General features: G+C 31.1%; 2 protein-coding genes across 6 annotated transcripts in view; one reads left to right on the forward strand and one right to left on the reverse strand.

Moving 5' to 3' along the window:
* The window catches only part of LOC129912144 (serine-rich adhesin for platelets), a 138,139-nt gene that overhangs the window by 21,768 nt on the left and 103,992 nt on the right, over positions 1 to 12,379 (forward strand). The window lies entirely within an intron of this gene.
* LOC129912145 (uncharacterized) lies at positions 870 to 1,691 on the reverse strand. The gene is made up of 2 exons (XM_055990274.1): positions 1,418 to 1,691; positions 870 to 1,361 (listed from the first exon to the last, which is right to left on the reverse strand). The coding sequence occupies exons 1-2, from the start codon at positions 1,640 to 1,642 to the stop codon at positions 999 to 1,001; spliced, it is 588 nt and encodes a 195-aa protein (XP_055846249.1). The 5' UTR covers positions 1,643 to 1,691; the 3' UTR covers positions 870 to 998.

Here is a 12,379-nt window from a genome sequence, read left to right on the forward strand (position 1 = left end):
ATTGGCTATGTATCCGAAATTATCAAAATGAAATAAATTAAAATCTTAAAAGGGTTAAGCTTTTCCAAAAATTCCAAAACCAAAACGCCATTTAATATTTGTAGTAATTTTCCCTGTTCACAAATTCCGATAAAAGTTTAAATTATTTTGTATAAACCTTTCAGTAAAAGGTTTATTCTCATTAATTTATTATTCTGTTGAGGAAAAAAAAAAAAACTTTTTGGGTTCAAATCCAAATCTCATGGCTGCCCTCATTGTGTGTTTCCTTCTTTTCGAGGAACTAAAAACTTTATCGGTTAGAAAATTTTTCAACATTTTGATTTATCTTGCATCAAAGAATAAAAACAAAACTGCGTTTTTCTATACATTCTCCTCCATAGAGCCATGCATCTTATAGTTCCGGGAAGTTAGATGCCATATTTACAACTCGCAGTTAGTTGATATTTGTGTATATAATGTTGTGTATAGAAAAAAACGTGCTAGAAATAGTAAATTATGTTCTACTCAAATAAATGTGCCACCAGATAAACTCTATAGAAGTGACGAGTAGTATAAAACTATATATAAAAAAAAAAGTCTCAACTCGTGGCCATGGTATATAAAGTCATCGTCTTTGGTCGTGTTGGTCATTAATGACTTCCGACATTCGATGCCTTTGATTTCTTTGTCTCAGATATTCAATCCACACTTTTGTGCTTATGGGCTGATTGCTTGTGCCTTGTGCCTCGAGTGGCCATAAGGGAATACTAATTGGCTATATGGGTGCGTTTTTATTGTGTCTCCCTTAAGAGACAGCCTGAAGGTGTTTATGTTTTTATTTTCTTCGTCTTCTTATTTTCGATATTTTCTATAAGACAGAGACAAATAGGTTTTATTTTGTTGTTTTGCCGAATTTATTGAAACAATAAATAGAAATTGATTTCGGGACAATGACTTGTTGTTGTTTGACATGATTTAGACCGGAAAGAGGTCTTTAAGGGACTACAAAAAAAAAGAAGTTATTTTCGACGTTTGATTTGTCTCCCCCTTCGAACACGTTGTCGCCGCACCCGTCTTCGTTGACTTCTTCTCTGACGTCGTCTTCCAATTGTTGGCTTTTTGCCTATATTTCTCAAACTTTCAAAAATTTGTCGAATTCTTTCAGCTTCCTTTGAAGGTTTTTGACGAGTTTTTGTTTTCTTTTTGTCAATTCGACTTCTTCTTTGACTATGTCGGTTAATAATAGTTCGAAAAGGATAGAGTTTTCTTTTATTTTTTTGTATCGTTCGACGAGCAATTAATGATTTTGCTCTTCTACGCTTTTTTTCTAATTTCTCTAATTTTTCTTTCATAGCTCGTCGAAGTTTTACATCCTTAATTACCTACATAAGACAGATCTCCTTTATTAACAAATATATTCAAAGATGATTAAAATTACATCCAAATATCGAAAAGTCTTCTTTTCCTTATCGGATAGTTTTGACCATGCAACTGCACCTTCATGATAAAGTTCGGGAATTTCTAAATCCAAATGTCTGATACGAAATTCTCGTAAAAAATTGATGTAAGCATTTTTATACAATAATTCAGGTTGACGATAGAAAATTGCCGATAGTTTGGATATTCTATCTTTTCTTGTTGAAAAACTTAAATTTTGACTCATTTGAAAGAAAAAATAATGCAAATTATTACTGAAAATTTTTAAAACTATTTGTTTTCTGACGTTTATAAAATCATTTTTTTTTTAATTTTCTCTTTAAAGTGATCATTTTTTTTATTTTAAAAGCAAGTTTTCGTTCTTTTAATACAGTAAAATAAGGAGAAAAAAGGGGTAAATCTCGGAATGAATGTTAGTAGAAATTTTTTTTGCTCAATATCTTCCTTTTGCCATTCTATAACATATCTCAAAAGTCTAGAAAAATCTCATGTCCGCTTGTCGCGATTTCAAGGTCATATCGCGAAATGGAGATTTTCAAAATTAGCAAAAATAACCTATGGTAGTATATACACACATGATACATGATTTCAAGGTATTTTTTAATGCTGATTCCAAAAAATCTAAAATCAAGACAATCTGACGTCTCTGAAAAAAGTTATACCTGTTTTTCATCTGTCAACTCATATTATTATAACAGTTGCAAACTTACTGCCGAAAAACCCTTAAAAATTATGGTAGATGACCAAATTTTGCATGAAGATTTTAGAATCCATCATTATTAAAAATCAAAACAATCCATTACAAAAAATATATATACCTACGAAATAATGGTATTTTTTGATGGAGGGGCAAATTTTAGGATATGCACTAAAGAAGATTCTTGTTCATCTTAGGAATAAGTGCAAATAGGCTAATTTTTTCATTTTAATCTTTGTTTGGATATTCTTTAACTACCCTTAAAAATCTAAAAAAATCTCATGTCCGCAAGTCCTAATTTTCTTGGTTTGAAAATAAGGTGCAGATTTTAAAAAATTGGAAAACTACACTTCAGATATTTGTGTCAGATCAACATGAATAAGGTGCATTACTTTTCAGGGATGGTCAGGTTGACTTGTTTGTGAGTTTTGTTGGAATTAGTGTTAAAAAATACCTTTAAATCATGTCGCTTATGTTGGTATACATATAAAAATTTAAACTTATCTTATTAATTTTTTAAAATCTGCACCTTATTTTCAAACCAAGAAAATTAGGACTTGCGGACATGAGATTTTTTAGATTTTTAAGGGTAGTTAAAGAATATCCAAACAAAGATTAAAATGAAAAAATTAGCCTATTTGCACTTATTCCTAAGATGAACAAGAATCTTCTTTAGTGCATATCCTAAAATTTGCCCCTCCATCAAAAAATACCATTATTTCGTAGGTATATATATTTTTTGTAATGGATTGTTTTGATTTTTAATAATGATGGATTCTAAAATCTTCATGCAAAATTTGGTCATCTACCATAATTTTTAAGGGTGTTTCGGCAGTAAGTTTGCAACTGTTATAATAATATGAGTTGACAGATGAAAAACAGGTATAACTTTTTTCAGAGACGTCAGATTGTCTTGATTTTAGATTTTTTGGAATCAGCATTAAAAAATACCTTGAAATCATGTATCATGTGTGTATATACTACCATAGGTTATTTTTGCTAATTGTGAAAATCTCCATTTCGCGATATGACCTTGAAATCGCGACAAGCGGACATGAGATTTTTCTAGACTTTTGAGATATGTTATAGAATGGCAAAAGGAAGATATTGAGCAAAAAAAATTTCTACTAACATTCATTCCGAGGTTAAACCCTTATTTAACTGGATTATTTCTATTATTCTAAAAATATAATTTACAAATTCCCTACAAACAATTGTGAAAGAGGTCCGTAACCACGGGTTAAACTAACAGTAAAAGTTGTAAGAAATTCGACGAATATTAAAAAAAAAAAATGTATTTATTGCACACATTTTGCATTGAATCTTTTTCATCTAAATGATTTCTTTTTTTACTTGTTTTGCTTGATTGATTTATTAATTTCTTCTTTTTCTTTTTTGCAGGTGAGGAAACTTTTGTTGACATAATTTCGGTTTGGTAAGATTTTAAAATAATTTTTATTGTCAAACCAGTAAAAAAGATACTAGGTACTTGGTATATGGCTTATATAGTTTCAAGGAAACAGTGGTTAATCAAAATGGAAGTGAAATGTTCCGAATTTTTCAGTACAAAACTTGTCTTTTGAATAACGACAGAAATTTGAATTTTTGAAAATTTTTGGGGATTTTAGGGGACTTTGAAACTTTGAATTTCAGTACAAAATTTGATTTCTTAAAAATGTATCTCATAAACGTAGGGTGGACAAAGGACGTTTTTTGGTATACGTTAAGAACTTGAGATGAACAAACGACCGAAATTTCAGTTTTTGAATAAAAAAAATAGATTTTTGGGGGTTTGGAAATTTTCAGTACATACGTACGTACACTGTGGCGTATGCGTAACTTTTGTTTGGAATTTCATAAACATAGGGTGGAAAACGCGGATTTTTGGTGGAGAAACGATGGCCGTTTGAAAAAATTGGTGATTTTAGATAAATATGATATTTTGTATGAGAGTGGCTATAAAAAAATTGTTTTTTAAATATTTCCTAAACGGAAGGTGGACAATCGATGATTTTTAATATATCTAAAGGTGGAAAAACGACAGCAGTTTTAATTTTAAAAAATTGATTTTAGGAGTTTTTAGGGTATTTTCAATTTTTCAGTGCAAAATCTGTTAAGGAAGTATGAAGGTATATAGAAGCTAAAATATATCACTCTTGCACAGAAGATTTTCAAAATGACTGATTTTCAAATAGCTTTTTTGTATGTAAGGTCTATTTCCTTTGTGGTTGCATGTTTTTAAATTAAAAATATCACGGGAGTAAATCGCATTTTCTGAGGCATTATTATATGAATAAATTTTTCACAATTCATTTGTTTCATTTCATAGTTTTTGAAACGAAGATGAAAAAAATAATGAACAAATTGTTTCCAAATAAAATCAGTGCGAAATGTTTATTAAGTGAGTTATAGAAAGGCGTTAAAGTTATAATTTTAGATTTTAGTGTAAAAATGATTCAATTATAATAATAAATATCCAAAGTTCAATTTCCATATGCAACTTCAAGCTTATACAATAATTCCAAATTGCACATGTACAAGTCCATTTTTTTTTTATTATTTATTAATTTGTTCAGAAATAAAATAAAATTGTCCAATTAGTAATTTATGGCTGCTGTGTGCGCTAACAAAAAAAAAAAAAAAACAACAAAAAAGAAAAAAAAACACGAACAAAAATTGTTCACTCGACTAAAATGACACAATTAAACTAATTTGTATTTTTAAATCATTAGAGAAATAGTTATTTTTATCACAATTGCACTCATTGGGTCATACAAGTGCAATTAACTTATTTTTGTTTTTATTACAATCAGTTACATGGGAAAAACCGTTGTCGGCGTTGAATCGCGTTTTATATATTTTTTTTCCTGTAAAATGTGAAAAAAATGTGAACAATAAAAATACCTACAACAAAAGTTAAATAAACAATAAACAGAAAAAAAAACCAGTAAATTCTCTTGAAATTGAAACACCTCCTAACTCTTAGTTAAACAAACAAACAAACTCAACATGATTTGATTATCTCATTAAGATTTGTTAAATCGTGTAATTGGAATCCACGTTTTTTTTCTATTTAATTAAAATTGAAAAAAAAAAAACACCCTTTCACTCTCTTTTTTCCTATACACATTCTATTCCATTATTTTATTTTCTCATCCATTTCGACCTAAATGTAATTTAATGCCCCCCTTCGACTTAAAACACTAAACTAAGTCCATTTTATGTGTTTAAGACCTCAAGGTGGTGGCAAGCTGTAAAAAAAAAAAAAAAATTAAATCTCTACACTCAAATTTTTAAATAAAAAAAAGGGCGAATAAAAACAAAACAAAAGGCAAACAGTTAATTAGTTTAAATAAAATACAACAACAAACGAAAAATTAACCAACATTCCATTTGAATAGTATGAAATGTAGTGTTGCTAAATAATTTTTAGCGGCTACTGGAATTTAATAATACTTAATTTCACATTTCGATGGATGCCCTGAAGTATCTTTAAAACAGTACGTTTAAGGTAAAAATATTGCTCTACAAACTTATGGCGGAGCTTATTTTATATAAAATTGTCCTTTAAAATTTGTTTGTATCACTCACCGTTTAGAAATTAAAGCACTTCAAAAAATGTTCATATTTAATTAAAATTAAATTACATACTTTTTAGGATGCAAATGAATGTTTGAAATGCTACAATTTCTAAACGCTAAGTGATAGAAGAAAAATTCCAAGGACAATAGAAAAAATAGATCAGCAACAGGTTTATACAACAAATTTTTCTACCTAAAATTTACTGTTTCAAAATTTTTACAAAATCAGTTCCGAAAATACAACTTTATCTTCCCGAATTTATGTGCATACCAACAAAAAGAAATAAAAAAAAAAAAACAAATGTAGTTAATTCACGCAACCCCATCAACAACATTATTTTACTTTTTTTTTTGCTGTTGTTATTCTTGCGTATTCGTGCTTGTATCTATCTATGCTAAGCTTTTAATAAAGGTTGCGAATCTTCAAATTCGTTGTGGGCTGTGGACCATGCAGATGATGATACAATAAAGTCCAATTTGAATACATTTTATAGCTCTTTCAACACTCTCAGTGGTTGTGATGGTGTTTTAAATTTTTTGCTGTTGTTTTGTTTTTTGGCGCAGTTAAACCAGAGCGCAGCGATCCAAGACCAAAATAATCAACAAATTTATGGACTCTGACTTGGGTTGTATCTCGTATACATAAAAACTTTTACTTTATATTTATTTACATTTTTTGCACGCATTTTTGTTTTGCTTTCGTTATTTTTTTTTAATGGTTGGGTAGAAAGCATTAAAAGCATTAACTTTAACCCTTAAATTAAGTTCAAAATTGTTCCACCTTGACATCTAGATACGAATGGTACTATAGGTAGGTATAACAAAACAAAATTTATATCTCCCCACAGGAGATACTGATGATGATGGGAATTTTTTGAAAAGATACAATTTTGCATGAAGACTAAAGTGACAGTGTGACGTGGGTAGAGAATTGTCTAAAATTAAAGCAAACAAAAGTGTTCACAATTGTCTGGGGCTGGTGTGACGACAGCGAGAGAGGTTCAAGGTAGTTTAGTTGTTTTTTTGTTTGTATTTGTTTTTGTGTTTTTTTAGGATTTTTTTTTCTGTTAGATGAATCTAATATTTGATTGTGTTGTCCAATGGAGAACATTAACAGTAGATTCTGCTTAAATTCGCATAAAAAACACTTCAATATATGTATTTTAAGCATCAAAAGGCAATTTTTAAATTAATTTAGAGTCAAATTTCCCACAAAAAAAAAAACATAACATTGAAATAATTGTTTCGATTTCGAAAAATTTACAATGTTTGGACAGAAATATTTTTGGAACTACAGATCTGCCAAAGACGTTCATTAGTTCAAATTATTGGAAATTTAACTATCCTGAAGATTGTTAAAAAAATTTCAAGCACGAGATAGAAAATACTGTATTTTTTCCAGGATTTCTTGCAATGTTGCGCTGCACGCTCCAGATCAATTACCAAGCCTTTAATATAAAAACAAGTTCCCACTTAAGTGGAACCAACTGTATTAAAAAAATTTTATTGGATAAACGTGTACATGAATTCTGACGTGTGACGATGCAAACATATGGAAAATTACGTAATTTTATTTTTGTTGATTAGTTTTGATTATGTTTGAATTATATTTTGTGTTTATTTGTCTGTTAGCTAGCTGGATATCTATTAAATAAAGTGTAATAAAAACTGACCACGGTTACCATAGTCAAATTGATTTTTATTTGTTATGTGTTTTTGGTTTTTGCTATAGTTATGGAGTGAATGTATACGTAAAGTTGATTAGCTTTGCAAACAAATCTTTGTCTATATTTTAAATATTCCAAATAGTGTTTGGGTTGTTTTTTTTTTTTAATTTTGAATTCAGCAATTTAAACCTCGGACGCATGTAAAAAACAAAGGAATTGGAGAAATTAAGGAGACTCAAGGAATCACCTTCTGATTCTGATTATTTGTATCATTATTGTTGGATAAGCTCCCAAACTATTAAGGTTTTCAGTATGTAATACTTTAACGAGTCTTGACGTAATGCACTTAGTCCTTCGAGCAAATTGCTTTGAAGGCTAATTTGTTGAAACCAATCAAAATGTTTTCTTGTTTTAGCATTTTAGACACAATTGTGGCTATATAATGCTCATAGAGTTCACTGTTGTATAATCCTTGTCATAAACCCACGAATGTACAATGTACATTTATATCTGCCGAAAATTTGTTGTCTCAAATGAGTTCAGTATTAACTCAGCTTTTCTACTTGGTTTCAAGCACTCCAGCAAGACTGGTAGAACCAAAGTTTTGTAGAACAAGAATTTTGCTAATTCGATTTGATAATAAAAAACCAGCCTCTAAGAAAGCATTCCCTCTTTTCTATTATGCATTACCCCAGGTGTTCCACAAGGCAGCTACTTAGGCCCTCTTCTTGTTATTTTTACTTTCGACAAACTGTATATAGTTCATTGAATATTCCTAAATAAAAACTCAATGCTGTTCTCAAAGTTTTTTTTACAGGAGTTCAACACCTCTTTAACTTTCCCAAGGTGTTCCACAAGGAAACCACTTAAGCCCTCTTCTTTTTATTTTTCCTGTTGACGAAATTGGTTTGTTCAGTAAATATTCTTTAATATCATTTTATAAAATCAAATCAATTCAAATGCCATGATTCAAAAACGAATTTTCAGTCTTAAGACAGCTCTTAAACCTTGAGTATTCTCACAATAAAATTTAACATTCTGCATTCATCTATTTTTGTTGAAATAAATTATGGGCACCTATCTCGCTACTGAACAATGAACACATACAAAAGCAACAATTATGTTTATCTTTACCCTCTGCACTGTTTATTAAAAACTAGCTGAGAAAGGAAGCGCTCTTTTGGCAACTGAACCCCTCAAAAACACGCATTAAAATTTTCATAATTGAAAACATTTCATGTAATATCGTTTCCAACAGTGAAATGGAACAATACAAAACCGGGAGGCTTGCCGCCGATTTCTGAGGTCAACCCGGCGAACCCCACAAGCGGATCACTAGTGTGAAGCAGTAACGTGGGATAGTTATGATCCCCTCGACATCGAGATCATAACAGCGCCGAGAAAAAGGAAGAAGAAGAAGAAGAAGAAGAAGAAGAAGAAGAAGAAGAAGAAGAAAAAGAAAACATTTAATGTAATATCGTTTCCAACAGTGACTTAGGAAGATCTTCCATTTACAAACGGTTTAATTGAGTTTTCACTTATTAAACATAAGATTATCAATCAACAATAGAATACCGCAGGGTTACCTTCACAGACCAGTACTTTTAACTTGATTGTTAGGTGTTGTTAATTTGAGCAACACCTTTTTCTCCCTCTTATCACTTCACTGTTCATCATTGGTCAGCTGACCTTGAAATCAACAAAGTATTAATAATTTTAGTGTGTCATAATGTCAGTGAAGAAGCAACAACAACAAAAAAAAGTTCATTCAAAACCTGAACGAACAAAACGCTGAAATGAAACAATTGCAATTGAACAACTATGTCAATGCGTACACTGACTTGATTGTTTTTAATTTGTTGTCTTTATTGTTTTTCTTGTTTGTTTGTCTTGTATTTTGTTTCTCTTCCATCACTCTTCAGTCTTCGGCAAAAATAAAAAAACTGATATAAAGACGGAAATTACATGATGACAACATCATTGCGACTCGCTGGCACTATACGCTTATCTGAGGAAACGCCAGTTACAAGACTCGACGACCGACGACGAGTATTTCTGGTATATCCGCCACTTTAACTGTGCGGAACCTATGCATGAATCCATATCCAGAATAGTAGCGCAGTTGAGGAGTTACAAAAAAACAGCATTTCCTCACTTAGCCTACTTGTGCAACATGCAACGCTTAATATATATGTATTTATCGGCAGCATTTAAATGCCATCATATACTCTCTTGTTGTGGATTTGGATTGGATATGCTGTGTTGGTTTTCTGTGTATATTTTTTTATCGGCTTCTGTCAAACAAACAAAAAGTCTCCACTATTTTGACAGAATCTGGGCAATGGGAATTTCAACCAGTTTTTTTTGCGCGCCTCGCACAGTTAGTTTTGTCCTCGTTTTGCTTGATGAAGATTTAATAACCTGGTTTTGGTGCAAAGGGTTCTTCCTTTCCTTTCGTTTTGCTAACTTTCACAAAAAAAAAACAAATGAAACCACAGCCAACCAAAGGTTTTTTTTCCGGTGGAAGAACTTGACCCTCAAAATGTTTATTCGTGTAAACTCGACGGACGTCGTCGTCGTCATAACGATTTTTCTGATGGTCAGTACGAGTTGTTTCTCAGAATGATTGATGTAGCTGCTATTTTTTATGGGTTTCTCGCTCTTTCCTGCTGTTAAACTCGCCGCAACTCCAACTTGATGATAATAATTTGTTATGCTTGGATGGTGGATTCACCACATTCAACTGTCGGCAAGGCGATTTATTAATAAAAAAAAAAAACATAAAACCCTGCCATAAAGTTATTGTTGGAAGTTGTTGCAACTAAGGGGGAGAACAAAAATAAATAAATTGAAGACCTAGTAATTTTATGCTGATTTAAAAACCGCCCACTCTCCCTCGACGACGACGACGGCATTATTGACCCTTTGCCAGTTTGTGCCAAAGTATATTTTTGTTTCTCCTCTGACATGGCCATCACGGTAGAAAAGACTCATTATATTAGATGCGAGAGGGATGAAAAGTTGTACGGTTCGTTGCATTGCTGACGAATAGGGTGAACAATATAGATGCGGTTGTAATGTTAATAGGATTTGGTCAGGGCAATGTGTGATAAACGGCTTACGAAAATGAAAAAAACATACTTGCAACATTACCTATAATACGTTTGTGTGCTTTTGTTGTTTTTTTTTTTCTAATGATATTCCCCGCTTTGCTGCAACAGGGTTTATAAAAACCTCAGCGAGGTTGGGTATGACTGAGTTTTTAGAATTTATTTTTTTGAAAGGTTTTGTAAGAAATTTATAGCCTGAAAATGATTTATATGACTTGGTTTTAGTTTCTAGGAAATGAAACACAAAGTTTTCAAGTTTGTGACACACACGGTCATTTGAGGTTTTCGTTGGATTTCGAAACACAACTAAAAGATTATCACAAGTCATTACTTAAGACATTGTCCTATGCTATAAGGTTACTAAACTCATCAAAATTTCCAATAAGAGTAGGCTTATAATTATCGAATCAGATTTTTAGCAAACTACATCGGAAACATGGAAAATTCGGTCTGCTTTACCAACTGGGAGCTAAGATTGCGTTGGCTGAAGCAAAATTTTCTATACGTTTAATTTACTAGATTAAATAAGTTGAAATTTTTTGTAGATTTGTATAGATTCCTTCGCCACACTTAAGACTGATAACCTTTTTTTTTAAGTTCAGCAGCAACGTTTCTTTCTCGATTCTTTTTCAACTTTTGACGACATTGGTTTAAACAACATGCACCTTGACTTCCGATTAAAAAGTTTTTAAACAACTTGCTTGCCAACCCGAAGTACCTTGAAACCTATTACCCTTGAAAATATTACCCACCTTAATTCCCAATCTCTAATACGATTTCCGCTTAAAATAAGTGGAATTCACTTAAGTTTGTTGGAACATTGAGATTAATGATGGTAAAGTACTCGCCTAGTGACCCAACAGTTGTAGGTTCGAAACCCAGTGGCTGCCTTTAATTTTTTAATTAAAATGTTTCCACATAAAAATTAGATGATTTTTCGTTAAAATTATGTAGATTTCTTTTAAAATTTGCGCATTCTAGAAATTAAGAAGATTTTTCTGCTTAATTTAAGACAGAAGTTATCTTGGTAAAAAAAAAAATTCATTCAAGAAATTAATAAGTTTTTTCCGCTTAATTTAAGACGGAAGTCATCTTGGCAAAAAAAAACAAGCCGAAATCCGCTTGTTTTAGGTGTTCCTTTTTCTCCGTGTAGGGAGGCATAGGAACTCAACTACACCTGCGCGCCTCGTGTACGGTTTCTGGAATTGTACTTGAATTCCCTATTGTAATGAATAAAAGAAATTCACTTATGAAGTTCCACAAGTAGTTTTTTTTTGTTTAAATAAAATTGCTGATGTTTTTTTTTTTGCATATTTCAATTTATTGTCAGAACAAAGTTCAACGAATATAAATACAATTATACTACAATAAATCCCCACAATCAAATTGCGGTCAGAGAGCTATTAAGTCGATTAACATAAAACACAAGGCCTTATGCATGATCGGCAATTTTATTGTTGTATTTTATAATATTCTCAGACGCTGACTAAGTATTCTAAAGATAGATTATGTCGACTGTGGCGGCGACAATATTCTATCTTTCAATCCCCACCCTCTCATGATGACAGTAGTCAATTGTTGATAAAATATACTATCAAGTCACATAAGCAAAGTTAAATGCAGTGATTTACCACTCAAAATATATGTAGTATAGCTATATAAATAATAAGCTTTAAATAGATCTTAAGATGCATGTGAAAAGGAAGTGAAAAATTGAATTGAAACGCATAAGTAGAGGGAAAGAAAAAAAATACCATTTAAAATATGTTCATGGTTTTTGTAATGTGTGTATTTCTTGAAGAATATATTTTGTTCGATGATTCGCCAAGTAACAACAAGCTGATTCATCTTAAAAAGATTTTGGTATTGAAAATATTTACTAGAATCAGGAAGACAACTGCTTCCATT

This window comes from Episyrphus balteatus, chromosome 2 (genome assembly GCF_945859705.1).
Source record: "Episyrphus balteatus chromosome 2, idEpiBalt1.1, whole genome shotgun sequence".
NCBI lineage: Eukaryota > Metazoa > Arthropoda > Insecta > Diptera > Syrphidae > Episyrphus > Episyrphus balteatus.

Bases quoted from the DNA above. Each gene is read 5' to 3' on its own strand.
- LOC129912145 (XM_055990274.1), bottom strand. From the start codon at position 1,642: ATGAGTCAAAATTTAAGTTTTTCAACAAGAAAAGATAGAATATCCAAA. The intron at 1,362-1,417 runs GTAATTTTAATC...TGTCTTATGTAG, and splicing joins AGACTTTTCGATATTTGGAT to GTAATTAAGGATGTAAAACT.